Raw genomic sequence first — 20,450 nt, forward strand, 5'->3', positions numbered from 1 at the left:
ATAGTTTTGTTTTCTCTTTCAAATGTAGTAACTCCATACACGAGTATAAACTGCTAATAAAAATGTGCCTAATAAATTATCTTGCAGTTTAAGTTAAACAACTTTTTTCTCCTTACCGCATGAGATTAAACTGTATGATAATTATTAGGTCATTCTCATATATGGCATAATAATAAATACGGTTTGTTAATGAGCATGAAAAATGCCAAGAAGTTGTTAAAGAAGCGTCAAAGGTTTGAAATTGAGAATGTCATTGAAGACAACAATACAAAATTAAAGCACTTCAATTTTTTTGCAAATATCAATTCTCATAAAAATGTTAATGCGCTCTTTGAGAAGCTTCTCTCCTTGGTGGATAATACAAGTTCAGTAGATGCTAATATTAAAGTTAAAGTTCTTGTTGAAATTGGATTCACCTGTTTGATGTTATTCATGGACCCGACTAAAGTATGTAACACTTATAAGCTATGGGTCCATATACATGTCTACACACGTTCATGTTTGAATCTAGCTTGAGCCCTTTTGAGGATCAAGTCCAGATCCATGATTTATCAATATTGAATTCAAAGAAAATAAATGAATCTAAACCTTACGTTCTTTCGAGAAATGAGTAAAGATTCAGTCTAGACCCTTTCAGGTCCTAAAAAAGTAAAGAGATGAAAACTTCATACCCTTTCGAGAAGTGAGTAAAGATTTAGTATATGCCCTTTTGAGTTCTAAAAAAGTAAAGGGATCTAAACCTCACGCCCTTTCGAGAAGTGAGTGAAGATTCAGTTTATGCTCTTTAAGGTCATAGAAAAGTAAAGAGATCTAAACCTCACGCCCTTTTAAAAAGTGAGTAAAGATTTAGTTTAGGCTCTTTCGGGTCCTAAAAAAGTAAAGGGATCTAAACTTTACTTCCTTTCGAGAAGTGATTAAAGATCCAGTCTAAGCTCTTTTGGGTCCTTAAAAAGTAAAGAAATCTAAACCTCACGCTTTTTCGAGAAGTGTGAAGATTCAGTCTATGCCCTTTCGGGTCCTAGAAAAGTAAAGAGATCTAAACCTTACACCCTTTCGAGAAGTGAATAAAGATTCAGTCTAGGCTCTTTCGGGTCCTAGAAAAGTAAAGGGATATAAACCTCGCGTCTTTTCGAGAAGTGAGTAAAGATTCAGTCTAGGCTCTTTCGAGTCCTCGAAAAGTAAATAAATTCAAAACTCATGCCCTTTTAAGAAGTGAGTTAAGATCTAACTCAGGTACTTTTGAGTCTAATAAGAAAAGAAATGGATCTAAACCTCACGCCTTTTCGAAAAGTGAGTTAAGATCCAACTCAAGCCCTTTTGGGTTCAATAAGAAAAAAAAATGGATCTAAACCTCGCGCCCTTTCGAGAAGTGAGTTAAGATCCAACTTAGGCCCTTTCGAGTCTAATAAAAAAAGAAATAGATCTAAACCTTATGCCTTTTCGAGAAGTGAGTTAAGATCCAACTCAAGTCATTTTGGGTCCAATAAGAAAAGAAACAGATCTAAACCTCACGTCTTTTCGAGAAGTGAGTAGTTAAGATCCAACTCAAGCCCTTTCAGGTCCAATAAGAAAAGAAACAAATCTAAACCTCACGCCCTTTCGAGAAATGAGTTAAGATCCAACTCAAGCTCTTTCGGATCCAATAAGAAAATAAACGGATTTAAACCTTACGCTCTTTCGAGAAGTGAGTTAAGATCCAACTCAAGCTCTTTCAGGTCCAATAAGAAAATAAACAAATTTAAACCTCACGCCCTTTCGAGAAGTGAGTTAAGATCCAACTCAAACCCTTTTGGGTTCAAGAATAAAAAAGATCCAAAACTCACGTCCTTTCGAGAAGTGAGTAAAGATTCAGTCTAAGCCCTTTCGGGTTCTAAAAAAGAAAAAGATCAAAACCTCATGCTCTTTCGAAAAGTGAGTAAAGATTCAAACTAGAAAGTTTCATAATCAAGTGATTTAAGCCATAAGAATAAATATATGGTTGTAAATCTTTATTATCGGGCAACATTTCTGTATTTAATAGCCCAATATTTATTGAAATAAAAATTACCCGATGAATATAGTGTGATTATAATCTAATGGAAGTTGTTGAAAAATAATGATACTAAAAAATGATGAAGCTGAAACAACAAAAAGATTATGCATCAATTGAGTTTCACAAAATATGAAAGTCTCGGGATACAGAGCTAAAAATAGAAAGAAATTTTGCAAAGAAAAACTCTCAAAGGATGGCAACGCTGAATACTTTGGATGAGTTAAAACAAAGAGATGGTGTTATGTACAAGCAAGAGGAAGAAAACAACAATCTGAAGGTGCAGCTTAAATGGAAGAAAGAGCAGTTTATGCATCTTGAAGAGGCTGACAGAAAACTTCAGGTTGAATTTCAGGCTAGAGTGCATGAATTGCACGCTGAAAAATGTGTTTGCCAAGCTGCAAAACAATATGGAGCCTCAATCAAGAATGTTGGATGACTTCAAGTCGAGATTGCGGATGTGCCATTGAAGAAAACCAAAGAAAAATTACTTAAAATTCAGATCAATGAATCACAGATTTGCTATGAAAGAGGGATGAAAAAATAGCAGCTTTAAGAGGCTCACTGGCAACTAAAGAAGCTCTCTTAAAAGAGGTGGAATATAAACAAGTCTACCTTGAACAGGAAAGCCAAGAACTTCAGAGTTTGATAAATGAACTCTAGAAAACCCAAACAACTGAAGTTGGGAGGTCCAGTTAGCTGTCAAAATTGCAACACAAACTTAGAGCATTGGAGCAGACTCACAGGGAGTGCGCATAAACCCTCAAAACAAAGGAAGCAGAATAGAGCTCAAAAGTAAAACTGGTTAGAGATTTGGATGAATGTCGTTCCCATTTAAATGGCAGGGACAATCACATTCATGATCTGCAGGTGAAACTTGGAAATTGTCATACCCTCTCCTAGGTAAACCTAAAGAAAGATCAGATGAGGAAGCCTCGTTATCAGCAGCGACTGTCCTAACCCCCAAGAATTCTGATTGCAGTTTGACAGATGTGTTTGCTATGGATTGTGAGATGCTTGGTGTCGGTTCCCAAGGAAACAAGAGCGCTCTTGGACAGCTGGGGTAACATTTTATACGATGAGTATGTCCGTCCATTGGAACATGTTGATTTCTGTTCAGAAATAAGTGGAATTCGACCTCATAACCTTAAAAAAGCAAAGGATTTTCAAACTGTACAGAAGGATGTGGCTGCATTAATTAAAGAAGACGAGAGCACTTCGTGATCTTTCATTTGAACATCTTGGAGTAGAAATTCAGCAAAAAACAGCATTGCCCTATTGAGGACGCCAGGGCTACTCTGCTTGTGTACCAGAAGCATAGGAAGGAGTGGGAAAAGCATGTTAAGGAGCAATGGGGATTTAAAAAGAAGTGTAGAACTGCAAAAAAAAAAAAAAAACAGACAGAAATTATAATTCATAATAACACAGAGGAAAGACTTAAACAAGAAAGAGAGAAATACCTTTCAAATTATTGATGCCAAAGATTCAGAGTTGCAACGGTCACCTGCAGCGACCGGCCGTCAGCCGAAGAAATCGCCGGCAACACCGCTCCAAGAGGTCTCCGGTGCTGAAAACCAACACAGAAAGAAAAAAAAAAGAAAGAGAGAGGCGCAGCCGTCCCTTCCAGAGAGGTTTCTGGACGATCAGGAAGCCCAGAGAAAGAGGGCGATGTCGCTCCCTGCTGAAACTTCTGCCGACGACGCAGTAGACAAAAAAGAAAGGGGAGAGGTTGTAGCGATGTCCTGCCGACCCTTTCAGGCGACGCAGAAGAAAGGGATGTATGCGACCTCCGTGACCGGCGAAACCACAGTGGTCACCCGCAACAACCAGCCAGCCAACGACCAGCTTTGAAATAGCTGACGACGCACCAGAGGGGTCGCCGGTGATGAAGCGGCAGTCACCCGAAAAAAAAAAAACTCACACTCTCAGAACCCAGCCAGTGATCCAAATAAGCCCGTCTATCATTTCTGCCTTTTTTTTGTTTGTGTTCTAATTTTGTGTTTTAAAACGAGTGGATTCATACAATGAGTTGGGAATCAATTACAAAAATTTGATAAAGTTATAACTTGATTGCATCTGCATGGATGGACTGACCTCAAAAAAATTTGTGTGAAGATCAGGGCAAAACACTGTGGTTCAGCCTTGTCTGCACAATGAAGGGAACAAAAAGGTTGACAGCACAAATTGCAGCGACTTTTTTTAATAGGACTTCGTGTATGGAAGTCATTTACAGTGTTGTGGGATGTCAACAAAACATCTCACCAGTTGAATTTGGGGATAAAGCCTCAATAATTGGTTGTTTCCGTAGATGAATCCTGAATTTTTTTCGTACAAATTTTTTTTTTTTTTGTAAAGGTGGCAGTATGACCCTCCAGGCTTGATTTTTGGTTTATATTCGTGATCATACTAATCACTACTCTGTACAAGAGAATGGTCCTGCAGTTTAATAGTAACATGGGATATAAATCCCAAAGGTCAATTCTTATTTATAACTTTGCAGCACAAATGTCTACAGGAAGAAAAGTTCTTGTTGCTTGTGGTTACCACTACATCAACATCAACATGGCTTATTATGTCTTTGGATGGCTCAACCATCAATGGCAGTTGAATGCATTGAGTGGAGGATCCATGACCATAGACCATGATGTGGCACATATGAGTGCCTTAATATTTACTAGAGATGGTTATCAGTGTTGTGAGAGGCGTACACCTGAAGCGTACGCCTCAGAGGCGAGGCGCACGCTCAAGGTACTGAGGCGCACAGTCAGTACCTGAAGCGTACTGAACTGGATGGCGTCTCCTCCGACGGCCAAAATCTGCGACGGAGTCTAACACAGGAACATAACAAACCTCGTCGGAATCCAACAAACCATCGGCGTTTCCTTCAGAATCTGACAAACCAACATCGGAAAAGAGAAAAAAAAAACCATCCATGGAGACAAAGCGGATGACGCAAATCATCCCCTTTTTCTTCATCCTCGTGATCTCCTTCCTCCAGAAGACGACATCATCCCAGCCATCGATAACTCGCCACCAGGAGGACTCCTGCCGTCTGATCGACCACCATGCCCTCCGCTCGGACCAGCTCACTGTCCTCATCAACGGTTTTTCGGAGTCGCGTCTCCCTCTCCTCCAGGAACTCGCCACCGTCTATTCCTCATCTCCGGCGGTCCACTCCGTCTACGCCCTGTGGGGCAACCCCTCCACCCCGTCGGGAACCCTCAGGAACCTCTCCTTCTAGTCCCTCGGTGCCCCCATCTACCTCCTTCGCGACCCCAACGCTAGCCTGATAATTGATTCCTCCCCGCCCCTTCATCCGTACGCGGGCGGTGGCCGTCTACGACATTCGAATCGATGCCGACTCCCTCCGTTTCACCTTCCAGGTGTGGCAGAGCCACCCGGAGAGGATCGTCGGATTCTTCGCCCAATCACACGAATTCGATCTCAGCCAGAGGTCATGGATATACACGATGAACTCGAATCAGTTTTCGATCATCCTGACGAAATTCATGGTGGTTTCGGTCAATTACCTGAGAAAGTATTCGTGCCGGATTTCGGCGAGGGTTCGGGAATTGGTGGACGAGCGAAAGAACTGCGAGGACATGGCCATGAAATCTAAAGCTTACGCTTCAACGCCTCGCTTCATAATATGCTCAACGCCTCGCTTCGCCTCATCGCTTTTAACTACCTTGATGGTTATATGCCAATATGGATCTGAACTCTTCTCTAGTCAAAAGTCCAACTACCAACTCAATGGTTGTGCATTTTGCCAGATTGATTCAGGTACAATCAATTTGATCGACTAAAGTCTGATCCATTCAAGTTCTCATTGAGATGCAAAGAGAAAACTGTTTAGTCTGAGTGATTGCTAAAGTCTGATCCATCCATGTGGATCTAGATTCAACTCATTGTGTGAATCTTTAAAATATTTATAAATCAAATCCAAGCTATTAAACCCAAACGAAAATATGGGTTCAAATCTAAATGGATCTTGTGTTAATTCCACAATCCAAATGCTAAATAAATAATGATGATTTCTTTATGCCTGTAATTGCTTTTATGTACATAGAGAAATTGAGAGGTTTGTACCATATATATATATATAATTTAAATTCATCTGCAAGTGTGTTAAAATGGTCAAATATATACTCATTTAGAGGTGATAAGATAAAAACGCGGGTTATGATAAATCTCTCTTATTGTGCCAACTGATTACGATAAAAGAGGTTAACCTGTTTTGGTTACGGTAAATCAATCAGCATAACTCTTGAGCATGTACCGATATCCAAAAACTAGGAAGGTAAGGAACATGCGGGCGATTATAAATATAAATAACGTTCTATCAAAAAAATATTATTAAAAAAATATAAGGGATCCCATCAGCCTTGATCTTTTTTTCTCCATTTTCTGTCTTTCCTTTTTCTTCTCACTTGTAATATAAGCTCTTGTAAAGGTAAAGAAATCCCGAAATAAAGTTTAACTTTTTTTTATCAACGCTCGAATATGATGCCATTGAAGATGTAAATAGTAAGAAATTGAAGATGGTGGTGCATGATCATGACATTACTATAATATCAAAACAATACATGGGGTATTATAGAAAAATCTCCAGAATCCAGGGGGGGAGAAGGTTGTGGCGGTGGGCTGGGTTATGGTGCACCCGGCCGGAGCTTCCTGCACGGCCGCGGCGCACGTGCCCGCGTGGACGCCATCGCGCTTGGGGAACCGCACATCTCCAGTGTCCGTGAAATCCGGGCCGTCAATCTGCGCCACCCCACCCTCGTCGTCGTCGTCCCCGAGGAGCGTCGCGGCGTTCGCATCTCGGCGGGAGAAGGCGGCGGAGCTGGCCTTGGCCGACGGTCTCTCGTGCATATTCGTGGGGCCCATCGAGACCGCGAGCAAGGACATGCTCGAAGCCTTCTACCTCCAGGTGCGTCCCTCTTCCTTCCTTCCTTTTCTCTCGAATTCTTGTTTGTGGGTGTTTGGATTTGTTCGCGTTGGAATTCCATTGGGGTTGGAATTCAATGGCCTATTGAACAAATGAGCTTGGACGAGCAGAAAGAATGTTGTTATGGTGGTCGATAACACTTGTTATTGTCATTATTATTCTTGGCGCCTCTACCATCATCATCATTGTTACTATTAGCCCAAATTAGTGTAGAACCTGCAATTTGAGCTTTTGCGGGAACTTGGCAGCAGCGACGGCGGATGATGGTGATCATGATGATGATAATAATTATTTATTATCATTATTAATATTGCCATCACCACCATCGTCATCATCATTATTGTTTTTCCATAAGGACGGAGAAACCACCCTTAGAGTAAGAGATCTGGCCGCTTAACTAAGCCTGCCAACCTAGAGTCGCTTCTCCTGCAGCGTAGAACCGTGGCATACCCTTCACCCCAAGAGCGGCACCTTGCTTCGGCTTGCTCAGGGGTTGATGCCAGTGAAATTTGAGCTTAAACCGCTCCTCTAGCGGCCTAGGCCTATGCCACTACGCCAAACCCCTTGGGGCTATCATTATTGTTATTATTAGCCCAATTTGGTAAAGAACATGCGATTTGAGCTTTTGCGGGAAATTGGTGGTGGTGGTGGTGGCAGCAGTGAAGGCCGTGACAGTGGTGGTGGTGGTGAGGATTATAACAACTGTTATTATTATTGTTATTATTGCCACCACCACCATCGTTATCATCATCATTGTTATTATTAGCCCAGTTTGGTGTAGAACTACAATTTTAGTTTTTGCGGGAACTTGGTGGAATGTGGTGGTGGCAGCGACAGAGTGGTGGTGGTGATGATGATGATAACAATTGTTATCATTGTCACCACCTCCATCGTCATCATTATCATTATCATTGTGATTATTGGCCTAATTTAGTGGAAATCGGTGGAAAGCAAATTCGGGATATTGAGCAGACTCAGCAGAGTTGATGGCACGTTTGGATGTTTGTATGGCTAAAATATGTGAATATGTTAGAAGGTATGGTCTTTTTCGGTTTGTGAAACAGTAGGCATAGGAGAAACATTACCTTATGGAGCAATTCAAACGTTTAGGAAGGTACTGGGTAGGAGGGGGAGGTAAACTGCTCACTCGTCTTTGTATCTTCTGCTATGGAACTCGGCACAAGCGACAAATTTTTAGTTGCAGATGAATGGAATGCTAAATATCTCTGTATTTGATTGTGTTAAGGATTAACTATGAGAGGTTAAAGTTAGAATTCTCAGGTCCTGGAATTTCCTGAATTTTCATGATGGGTGTATTTTTTGTTAGGTCCAGGATTTTGGACTGCAACATGTTTGTCTTGGAGTTCAAAACTTGGACATTGGGTATTATTTGGAATTTGTTTCACAATATCGAGTCATCCAACAGTGGGGAATTTTGACATTGTTTGGAATTCTGATCAGCATTTCAAAGCCCAGGTATCCAAGTGCAGCACTTTTTCCTAATCCTGTGAAAGCAACTAAAATTAACAAGAACAAAGTCTCCATTCATATGCCAAATTAATAGCTTCCCTCCCCACCCCCTCCTTCAAAAGAACTCTATTTGCTTTGAAGCTATTGTAAAGCTACTAAAGAGCCTCAAGAGAATCCCAAACTATAGTGAAAAGTGCATTACTGCTATGCTTGTGTATCAACTATGTTGACGAGATGTCCTATGAAAAAATGGCAATTCTACTTGTATTTCTAACATGGTCAAACACCATCAAAACAATGCAACCTGCACATTTTATTGAGGTTCTTATTGTTTACGAGATCAAGGATAAAATAACTGTAAGGCTTCCAATATCGTGATATTACTGTTTACATGTTTGTCGTTTCAAATAAGAGTAGCAGTGTTTTATTTCAGTTACATAACAATTCCAGTCATGATTTGTTTCTGCACCTTCCTTATCTAGAGAAATTTTTAGTGCATAAGAAATTATTTTTTTATGGTGTTCTTTTAATTGTAGGCACGAGATGCATATTACAGTGGGAAACCTTTAATTCTTGATGACATGTTCGATAAAGTAGAGGTAATTGACATTTTGCTGCAGGGGATGTAATTTTGTGCTCCATTCACATCATTATTCTAGTTGAAAAAGTACTGTATCTTGACACAGCAATCCATGAAACAGTTAAAGTTGCGCTGCTATGGATCAAAATCTGTTGTCAAGTATCCCCGTTGCAGCATCAAGAGACAATTGACATACGCTGATGCTGAGGTATTCCTCTGACAGAATAAAAATGTTTATGTAGTATCTTCTCCTATATGAAGAATGCATTTCTCCTTGAGTCAAAGTTCAACTATGCTGTACTTGTTCCTCTATGGACGGTGGTGGGACAGGAAGATCTTTCACAGGTTTTGGCATTGGCAACTATATGGACTCTTTTGCTTTCTTTTGGAAGTTTGGCAATTTTCATACCGATCGTGTACACTCTGGGTCTAGCCTATCAAGAAATTGCCCACTCGAGACTGGTTTTTCATAGCTCTAGACCCGCACTTGAATTTCTTTCCGCGGTGAAAGGGATGCTATTCGTGGGACTAGGTTCCTCAATTGGGCTTCCTATCTCATTGGCTTCAGGTATGGTTGCTTCTTTCACGTCTTCTTGTTTACATTTCTCTTAGTATAATGATGGTTTAGATCTTAAAAAATTTAAGGTTCATTAAGGTTATAACTTCTGGTGTTCATAATTATACAGTTGATATGACTTATTACATTAGATTGCTAAACTGTGTCATCATAATGAATATGATGCCTAATCTTCATATATTTTGATTAGGTGTTTGCTTATTTTACCTTTCATAAGCAGATGGAGAGTAGTATAACTGTAGAAGTAACATGATCAGGTGCAGCATTATGGCTGTGTGTCCTTTGTTCAAGTCATAAGTCTTGTTTATAGTATTTCCTTTCTCTGCCAATTCAGTTTCCTGTGTAAAAATACTAGTACCTCTTTCAAGGTTGAATCTTGAATATAATGGTTAGAACTGTGCACTTTCTGTCAGATCTATGCAAGACTTGTTTATGTGATCATTGCTAAAATTATTCACTTGGCTCACCCTAAAAATTTAGAGCTTTGGTTGTTTTTCCTCTGTAAATCAGCATTCATGAAAAGGAAAGAAACCTAAGGCCATGTCTTATCACTTTTGAGTTTTTTCTTTCTGATATATATGTTTGTGCTAACTCTAGAGTGGCCCTTGGCTTCATAGCCTACATTTTCTTCTAGATTGTTCTTGTAAATTGCAGTGACATTCTGAGGTCTTCAGAAGACACTGACAGTATAAAACATGGTTTGTTTGCAAACAGTCCGAGCACTTCAACAGCTGTGGAAGAATGATTTGGTTGCTCTAAAAGGCTTGTGCCCAAATTGTGGAGAAGAGGTTTGCTATGCGAAACTGGACTTTCATGGTCACAATTGTATCCACGTTAGATTACTCATTAATGGTTGAGCCTAAACTGTACAAGTCTGAAAAATAAAGAATGAAAACATCAAAAATTACTTCTGGGAGCTTAAGGTTCTGGGAAGTTAATCCTTTGTAAAAGGTTCTGAATCCAATTCTGTCAAAAGATTTCGAGTTTAGTTTAAACTGGTTGAAGCCAAACCTAGCCCATTGACAGACAACTGAATGTTTCATTTTGGTTGGTCAGGTTCCAGTTTGTGTTTGTCAACAGGGCTCTTCCGTGTCAAATGGACATAGACCTGGACTGTTATTCAACTTTTCCTGATATGAAAGAGAGTGACTTGTGCCTGGATTCATTGGATCAGAGGTTCTATATCATGTTTAGGTCCGAGTTCCATGGAGTTGAATCGAACCAGGAAATTTGCCCTCGTGAGGCTGGACCTGTTTTTTCTTGGTTTCTCTTACATCAGGAAAATAAATATGATCAGCTCGGTTAGATCCAAAACCTACTAAATATGACAGTTCCAGTTCAGATTTCCTTTCTAAGATCTAGTCCCACTGCAGTTTCCTAATTTGTTTTAGTTGGTTCAAAACCAGCAATGTGGGTTGCAGGCTGATTCATAGTTTCAACTTTCAACCAATACGTGTGTGTGTGTGTGTAAGCATGCTTCCTTCATAAGAGGTAAAAACAATAGCATCTTTAGGAGGAAGGCTAAAAGAAAACTTGTCTATGGAACAAACTAGTTTCTGTTGAAATTTTCAGTGGGTTAGGCGAGCCTGATAAGTAATTAGCTCTTATCTTTTATTTTGTATGCAAATAAACTAGTCAATTCACTTATTTTAGGCTGCTGAATTGTGACTGTGGTGCAGGTTTTTGCATTTGTGAATGCTGAGAAATCTGGTAGGCCTTTCCATAGGGCAGATTGCCATGTATGTGAATCTTCTCTGGAGTTTCGGACAAAAGTAGAGGTAGGCTACAGCTTCTACTGTATTATTTTTTGCAAGCTGCGGTAACCCCCGGTATTTTCATTGGACCCCCTTGTTGTTGTACATGGAGTTAGGGATGCACACCGAACCGAGCTGGCTCGGGCTCGGCTTGGTCAAAACTTTGCCCGGGCTCGTCCTATTCGTAAATGAGCCGAACTTGAGCCAGTGTATGAAGCTCGGACGAGCTATCGAGCCGAGCTTGCTCGACCTGTCGAGCCTGATAAGCTCAACAGGCTTAATAAGGCTCGGTTCACTGCAAACCCCATATGTATAATATCTTTGCAAAAAAAATCAGAATTGCATTGTTACTGTAATGGGTAGGGCGTTAGTCTTTATTAAGAACGTGTTGGGTTTGAATCTTGAGTTTTGTGCCTTTTTTTGCTGAGAATTTTTAGTATGTATAGAATTTTTTCAGTAATAATAATCAAAATACACGCTTTGGCCTAATGGCAGGTCCTTTGGTTTCCTTTAAGGAGGTCGGGGGATCAAATCCCTCCACAAAAAAAAAATTAATAAATATTGTTTAAGCTCGGCTCGGCTCGAGCTTGGAACTGAGCTGAGTTTGGAACGCCTTACAAGCTTGGCTCCGAGCTCGAGCCGAGCTTGGACAAAGTGATTTTGATCCGAGCTGAGTTTGAACAGTCCAAACCCTGCTCGTGTGCATCCCTACATGGAGTATTAAAAGAAAATTAGGCTCTGTTTGTGAGCCTCATTGTTATGGAAACACCAATTCCATGTATTGCCAAAATGTGGAGGATGGAGTTTTCAAAGCATCCTCTTGCAAATGGTGTTGAAAATATTGAAAATGTGGTGTTGGGACTGCCAACTCCAGTGTTTTGGCAACACCACTGCTCCCACAGAGCATGAGAACATGGGGTAAAACCACCACACCTCCGGTTCAAGGCTCCCAAACAGAACCTAAAAGATAAAAGGAAAAGAGATGCAATGCCGAAATCTGCATGTATCTTCACGATGCATTTTTAAACAAGTTCATGTTTATGGTAGTTTTATGTCAGCATCATTTAAGGTCCTTTACCTTCTTGTGATCTTATGTTGGTTGTTGATACAATGAAGCCATGTAATGATGGAAAAACTCTATCACCATGAAAAATACCTATGTTTGGTTTCAAGGTTCAGATATAGGAGAGTGAAAAAGAAAAACCTTTGAAAAACAGAAAATGATCGTCCTGTACTTGTAAAATGGTGTTATTTTGGAAATGCCTTACAATTTGCCAAAATCCTTCTCATGCCCAAAATTTTGATTCTTGACTTAACATTTTTACCTTTTGCTAACCTCTTAACGTTTGCACAAATATGTTCTGAATCTCTTAACGTTTGCACGTGAACTTCCTTACTTTTACACAAATATGTTGAGAACCTTTTAACGTTGACACAAATATATTGTGAACTTTCGGATGTTTGAATAAATATATTGTGAACTTCTTGACGTTTGCACAAATATTTTGTAAACTTTCTGACATTCACACGTGAACTTCCCGATATTCACATACGAACTTGTGGACTTCTTAACATTCACACAAATCTATTGTGAATCTCTTAACATTTTCACACAAATATTCTCAATATCAGGAGGTTCACAACATATTTGTTTGAACGTAAGGCACAATATATATGCGCAAACGTCAAGAGATTTATTACATATTTGTAAGAATGTGAGAAAGTTTGCAATATATTTGTACCAACGGTAGGAGGCTTGCAACATATTTCTGTGAGTCAAGAACCAAAATTTTAGGCATGGCCAAGATTTTGGCAAATTGTAAGGCATTTTACAAGAATGGTACGGTTATTTTCTGTTTGAAAAATATATGGCGTCTATATATTAATTGCTTCAAAAATTGCTGGTCTGGGTTTTGTGCATAATGCACTGGAGGTCCATACTGAATCTCAGTCAATACAACAAAACATTTGCATTCAAATCTCCATCCCCCAATTAACAGGCAGCAGTACAAATTGAAGTTCCTTTTGTTGTTTTCTTTTCAGAAATCAGTCTCGAGGCTCGGTGGCCGATGGGTTTATGGTCGTATCTATTTGGTTCAGCAGAGGACAACATGAAAACAAGAGATGGCAACGGAACTTGTAATTCATTTGAGAGAAAAAAAAATCAAGGAAATGAAGCCTACGATTTTCATTCAAGGCTGATACTTGGTTTTGTCATTTACCTGTTATGTAGGGGTGTCAACCGGTCGGGTTTACCTAGACCAAACCCTATAGGATCCGGGTATGATGACAAGTAAGAAGACCTGGGTCTGGATCTCAAGGTTCGATTAATACATGGACCCAGGTATAGTTTGTGAAATTTTATACCAGACCCATGCCCGACTAGAGTTCTGATTAAGACCCATAAATTTTCAATGTAGAAATGATAAAAAAATATTATTTTAACAAGTATGGTCCAGGTCTGGTTCATGTAGTTCTTATCAGGTCCAGGTATGGTTTCTCTTATAGTAGATAAGATTAGACTCAGGTTCAGACCGGATACCATATCCAAAAATTTGGTCAAAGTCTGGTTCCACCTGAGTCTGAACCAAACCCGGCCCTTTGACACCCCTACTCGTATTGATTTTTTTAACTTGCATTAGACCATCAATTTAACGTATATATAATCTATTTATTTACCTGGACGTGGATTTGTATACCAGAGAGAGAGAGAGCAGATTCAGAAACAAAGCACACTGGAAATCAAATCTGAACTAAAACATTACCATCAGTGACCTAAGTGTCTGACACTGGGATTTTCCAATCCATTCCCATGTCGTGTCCCCATTTATACTACTACAAATGAAAAATTACACACAAAGTGCCGTGTCCCATGCCCTTTTAAGAGTATCCTTGTGACACAGATCAGTGTGAAGCAGTCACTCAAACCATATCAAACATTGGTTTTATGTGTGCCAACTTCCATCCTTCCCTTCATATCTTAACGTATTTCCAGGGGAGTCCACAAGGGAGAAAAAATTATATCAAAAAGCAAAAAAAATGAAAGAAAGATGCCCTGCTATGGTACCACCACCAGAGTTGCATGGATCTTAGAAGTGCGCTAAGCTGTATACCAGAATCCAAGCAAGCTGCACAATCCATACAAGTATCACAAAATTATCATTATAGATGTATACTTTTTTTCTGGATATATTAGGAAAAGAAATGTGTACTTACCAGGAAAAGAGTTAACGATGCGAACAGACCTTCCTGAAGAAGTGCTCCATGACCACCAAACTCTTCTTCATCAATCTTTAGTACAAGAGCATAGTACCCATATATGATTGATGTGGATATCAATAGGAATCTGTGGACATAAGCAATTTCTTTTTTTCAGGATCTGATAATAGAGAAGCCTTGGTGACAAGGAAAGCTGAATAAACTCTTAGGCTTGAGCCATTCTTCAGCTTTCATTCTTTTCTATTGGGTGGTCATGCCTTAAGAGATGCAGCAAATGAATGGTAAACCCAGCACACACTGGACTTTGTAACTAAACCCCATCAGATAGCCCTGCGAAATGCCCATTTCCTATTCTTTGCTTTTATCTTATGAGACAAGGTTATCCTACAAGGCAAATTAACGTGTACTTATATTCTTCCATATGATGTCTGCTTACCTATTCCCAAAGATTGGGGCACAAGCTAATGATACAAGTGGTGAGCTGTTTCTTCATCTCTATCCCTACCATGAGATATGTTTAACTCTGTCAAACAATTATCATCACCTCTCAAAGATAACGAGTAAAGCAGAGAAATTCCATGTCAGATCTAGAAATAATTTGCCAAGCCATAAAGCAAAAAGAAATGATTCCAAGTTTTTATGTTTATCTATTTATTTGGACAGTAAGCTGAGACCCACCCCTCAGCTAAAGAGGCTTCACAGCTCCCATCCCAATGCACCCAAATAACTCTTTTAGATTGTAGATAACATAGTAATATCTAACACCTCTTGCAAAAAAGTTGTCTTGAAAAAAATCAGAAAGTTTTATGAGAAAACGAAGCTCATGAAAAAACCTTGTTTTTCCTGTAACAAGAAACAAAATCATTGAACATGAAAGTATTTTTCTGACCATTTACCTTCATAGTTCAATTTCCCACGAGAAAATGAAGGTTTTCTCATCTATAAAATCTTGAAATTTTTAATGCAAGAAATTGTATTTCTTGCAAGTTCTATCAATGTAAAGGAGCTTTCACTAGATCAGCCATAAAGCATAAGGTTGATGCCAGTGGGTTTACCATATCACCTTATCGACACAATTGGAGAGATTCAGAATCTTTCCAACTCCATGAACATCAGAGCCAAATTATGTTGATATCTTGGCAGCATGATGCCACCTAGGTGCACTTTGTAACGTGCCTAATTACTATAATATGCAGAAACTGCTATGTTCTGCTATATTCCAGCTTTACACTGTAACTCCTTTTCTTGGTTAGTCTAGGAAACTCCAAGGTTTATTCAAACTGAGGTCAATAAATACAAAGGAAAAAGTATATCCAGAAAAAGGACATTAAGCTTCATAAGATCAGCCCCCCTAAACTATTCTAGAACACCTTGTAGCAGCATTTTAGTTTGGATAAGTAAAACAGGTAGCTACTTTCTTCCAAATCCTTTCCATCAGAAGAGACCATCCACTAGTTTTGTCCTCAAATAATTCTCAATACAAAAACCTATTTGCAGCACTTTAAACTTTGTCCTACTTTACAAACTAAGAACTTTTTAATAGTAAAATCTACCAATCAGTCTAACGTACCACACAAAAGCCTGTCCAGAAGTTTTCCTATGTATAACCCTAGAACCATGGAATTCGTTGCACATTAGACTTGTAAAGAGATAACTGTGAATGGAATCAAGGATCTTGAATGGAAATTTTTTGACCACTTCCATTTACAATCTGACCATGATACAAATTATGGATATTTCAATGAAATTTTGGTGGCATGAAAAATCTTATCAAACAAAACATTTGTCTTTTATACTTTTAGGGACGGAGGTATTCCTAACTCTACATCCATTTCCAAAGTTTGTAGCAACACTCGTGCTCAAGAGAATGTGAGAAAGATGCCTTCTATGCTGTGGTGCCTTGAATCCATGTGATTTCACCTTAAACAAATTTAATTATATAACTCGATATTTCCCAGGTTTAGATTTTGTACTCATGACTTTGAAGGTTGGACTTGCACCTTTGAAGCTCCTACAGCAGTTTCACCTAAATGCAGTAGGAGGTTGCAACTGGACCACTGAATGCAGCATAGATATGCATGATCTTTGGTTGATGATGTTGATTTGTGTCAAAAATGACACTGGCCAATCAACTTCAGCCTCATCCTAAACATAGAATTCCCACTCAAATAACAATAAAGGTACAATTATGAATTACCATACAACAGGCATGTACATGCACAGAAGAAGCAATTAATGAAAACTAAAGGCCTGCTGGTCAACGAGGAAATTAAAATAAGAAAAATAAGCTCTGACAAAAAAAGGAATTCAGTTTGAACAGAAAACCAGATCTTAAACTTACACGACAATCCAGATTGCTCCAACCACAGGAATTGCTCCCCACAGCAGTCCACATATAAGGGCAACAACTTGCCGAATCCAGTGTAGAGCATCCCCCAATTGATCCTGTAACATAATTATCATCACCACTAAAAGTACATATACGCCTAAAGATCATAAGTTCAGAGCAAATAAGTATGACTAGAGAAAGAACAGTCTCTTCGAAATTGAAAACAACCTCACTTCCAGCTGGACTCAGAACCAATCTAAAGGAATAAGCCACATTGGTCTATGAGTTGATACTTGCTAGGAGTCAAGAGAATCTCCAGAAGAATCGCAACCTCCGATAGACAGTTTGGCATCAACTGCTCATGTTACACATTTAGCAACTTGAGACTTATCCAGACATAATGGATATTTTTAGGAGAATGATACGAACACTTATCAAATCTAATATCAGTCCAGAAAAGTGTTTGTTTCAACATGGATGAGCTTTTTAAAAGAATGATTTCTGTCAAGCAACAATTGCCACTTGCCAGTTGTATGACATTTGCTCATAATATTCATATAAAAAGTGCTTGTTGTCCACCAAAAGTACTTTGAAAACTGAGTTCTTTGCAAGATAAACTCATAGTTGTTTAACACAAATAACGTCTTCTATGAATTTATCACATCATTGCATCACTAGCACACAAAGTTTTGCTTGTGAGACTACAACATTTTTTCCTAACTAGCTAGTCCAATTTATTCCTGATGAAGAGTCGATAAAAAAATATATAAAAGATAATATTAACAGTGAAATAAACAAATAAGAAAAAAAAATGTTGAACTGATGTTATACCAAAATATCTAAGAAATATAGCAATGATATCCAAGTTTATACGGTCTACCTATGTATTCAGAATATGTATACTATAAGTTACGAGTATCTCAGCCACGTGTATCCAACATGGTTTACAGAGGATATCAAGGAAGGCCACTAGCATCAATGAATTACTACTTGTAACATGCATTCTTATGTTAAAACAAAGTTTCTCATTTTGCAATCAACAACTTACGTAGAGAACTTCCTAATCAAAAGCAAGGCATCACAAATGTCCTGAAATCATAAAAATAGCAATTCAATAGTTGTAACAGTGAATATCTTGTAACGTGAGAGAGAAAAAAAGATCGAGGACCAAGCAAGATTCCTCATGCAAGCTTGTCAAGCCCATGGCACTCTGTTGTGCAGAACAACTCACAAGCAAGTGCTTAATTTTGTTTGGTATACATCACTAGAATTTCATGGATGAACAGCTTCTTCACCCAACCCATCATTTACGAAGCATTCTTGATCTGCTCATTACGTGCACAGTTTTTTAGTTCACTCTGGTAAGGCTCCCTGATTTTCTTTTTGTTTTTTTACTTGAAAACCAGAAATAAGAAATGTAGTCTTTAGCATATGGAAGACAGATTTAGTGTAAGCCATAAGCATATCATTATGTTAGGATTTAGGAAACAAAGTAAAAGTTTTTTATCACATATAAGCACTAAAGATTAATGGGGAATTTGTCAACATCCCCTCCATGCTGAACTCTGTAACCCTATCCATTTGATTGCCAACTTCATGCTACATGATCTCATGAACCATAAAACCTATTTAACATTGATGAAGGAACAAATAAACCATGCAGATCACTAGTTCGCGCATGGCTTCCTTGAATTCTATCAGGTCATCAATATCTTGTTCATCCTTCTTAAGATTCACACATATCCTACTACTGACTCTTTCGAAAACTTGGCCGCAATCTAAACTAGATGCACAATGCAATTCATTTTCCCCTAAACAAAGGAGATTTAAACAAGTGAACTTCCAAATTGTTAAGCACTTGGGAACTAGTTATGCGCGGGGTCTAACTCATTAGAACTTCAAAAAACACCAAACACAACTAAAATTTGAAGCTGTAAAGCGGTCTCCTTTATAAGATAGTCTATCAATTCAACCAGAATAGATCTCGAAAACACTTCGCTTATAAAAACTTAGCTGCCTCCGCACTTTTACGATCAAATGCACTTTACACAGACGAGATACCAGACGCAGACGCTTTTGATATATTTTCCACTTAATTTTCCATGAAACAAAAGAAAAAAAACTCCAATTTTCCAATCAACTAAAGGACATACATTTATGAACGAAACGATCGATTAGGAATTTCTCTCAAACTGATACTCAGAGACGAGAGCATAGAAAGCAAAAATCCCAAACAAGTTTTCTAGATCGACAACAAACGACGCGAGATCCTTCATCGTTCACTCGATATCCAAAGATCTCGAAGAATTACCGGCTTTACGAAGATGATTCCCTTCGATTCGATCGTTCAAGACTACGGAATTCGGATGCGATTTGAGAATACGAAACCCTAATCCCGAAGGGGAAAAGCAGAAAATTTTACACAGATAAGAAGGGAAGAAAGAGGGGGAACCAACACAACACCGACCTTATCCCACGAAGCTTCTGGATCTAATAGCTTCGAGAACGTGAACGGGGAGACATGGCCGTTCTGAATCTGCTGTTTCCGGCGAGCCTTTTGGGATTTCCGGCCGTCGAGACGTTGCCGTTCTTCCATAGTCCACCAGAGAGAGAGAGAGCAGAAGAAGAAGAAGAAGAAGAAGAAGAAGAAGGGAAGATCGGATTCCGATTTCCAATCTGAAGTGGGAAAAATAGTAGTCGGGAAACTCCGATGGTGGTAGGGTTAGACGCCGGGTCGGATACGGCAGGAAGCTTTATTCCCGACCCTCCGAGTATGGGACCCGGAACCCGGTAGTTTTTGGATCGGGTTGGGCCCAAGACTTGTTGGGCTCGGGTATCATATTTGCCTGCTACCCGCCTAATAAGCCCGAGTTGAGTTGGCTCGGGTTAGACAGGGATGTAAACAGGTGCCCTCGGGTTGGATCTAGGCATTACCGACCTAATTGAATTCGGATTTGGACTTTGAGTTGGATCAAATCAGATCAAACTGACTTAAAACCCGATACTTACAATCGGGTTCGGGTTTAGTCAGATTAGGGTTTGGGTTTGAATGTAAAACTCAATATCGAATCTAAATCTTATTATTAATTGGATTCGAATTTGTCTACCAAGTTCTAGTAATCAGATTCAGTTCTGGTCAGATGTCAAGTTACATCTGAGGCATTACATCCCTAGGTTAGAGGTACAGAGGATTAGACATTTCCTTCGAAAGATTTAAATCGGGTCTAAATAATTTTTTGGAATCGAAGATCCATTGATTGATGTGATTGATCTAATCACAATGGGGTTAGATTATCGAGAATTTTAGACCAAAATAAGGTCAGATTTTAACCTATGCTATGACTCATTTTCAGTAGTTTTTCTGATCAAATCGGACTCACTAATAATGAGGGCTGTCAACGGGCTGGGTTTTTTTCAGACACCCGTAAAACCAGACCCAGACCTGATTTGAGATCCGGGTCTAATCGGACCCACCATATGAATAATTTTTATAATTTTATATTGAAAAATTATGGATCTTAGTTAGAACTTAGTTCGGGCCCAG

At 39.1% G+C, this 20,450-nt stretch overlaps 2 protein-coding genes across 2 annotated transcripts; one reads left to right on the forward strand and one right to left on the reverse strand.

Moving 5' to 3' along the window:
- Positions 1-6,650: 6,650 nt before the first annotated feature.
- Positions 6,651-13,491, forward strand: LOC149821339 (uncharacterized). The gene is made up of 7 exons (XM_089983113.1): positions 6,651-6,959; positions 8,984-9,046; positions 9,134-9,235; positions 9,358-9,595; positions 10,319-10,392; positions 11,284-11,382; positions 13,402-13,491. Exons 1-7 carry the CDS (start codon positions 6,681-6,683, stop codon positions 13,471-13,473), a joined length of 927 nt encoding a protein of 308 aa, XP_089839239.1. The 5' UTR covers positions 6,651-6,680; the 3' UTR covers positions 13,474-13,491.
- Positions 13,492-14,094: 603 nt separating this feature from the next.
- Positions 14,095-19,606, reverse strand: LOC149821340 (uncharacterized). The gene is made up of 4 exons (XM_089983114.1): positions 19,374-19,606; positions 16,919-17,022; positions 14,575-14,704; positions 14,095-14,486 (listed from the first exon to the last, which is right to left on the reverse strand). Exons 1-4 carry the CDS (start codon positions 19,500-19,502, stop codon positions 14,448-14,450), a joined length of 402 nt encoding a protein of 133 aa, XP_089839240.1. The 5' UTR covers positions 19,503-19,606; the 3' UTR covers positions 14,095-14,447.
- Positions 19,607-20,450: the final 844 nt, after the last annotated feature.

Source organism: Nuphar pumila, chromosome 12 (genome assembly GCF_984573655.1).
Source record: "Nuphar pumila chromosome 12, dmNupPumi1.hap1.1, whole genome shotgun sequence".
Taxonomy (NCBI): Eukaryota; Viridiplantae; Streptophyta; class Magnoliopsida; order Nymphaeales; family Nymphaeaceae; genus Nuphar; species Nuphar pumila.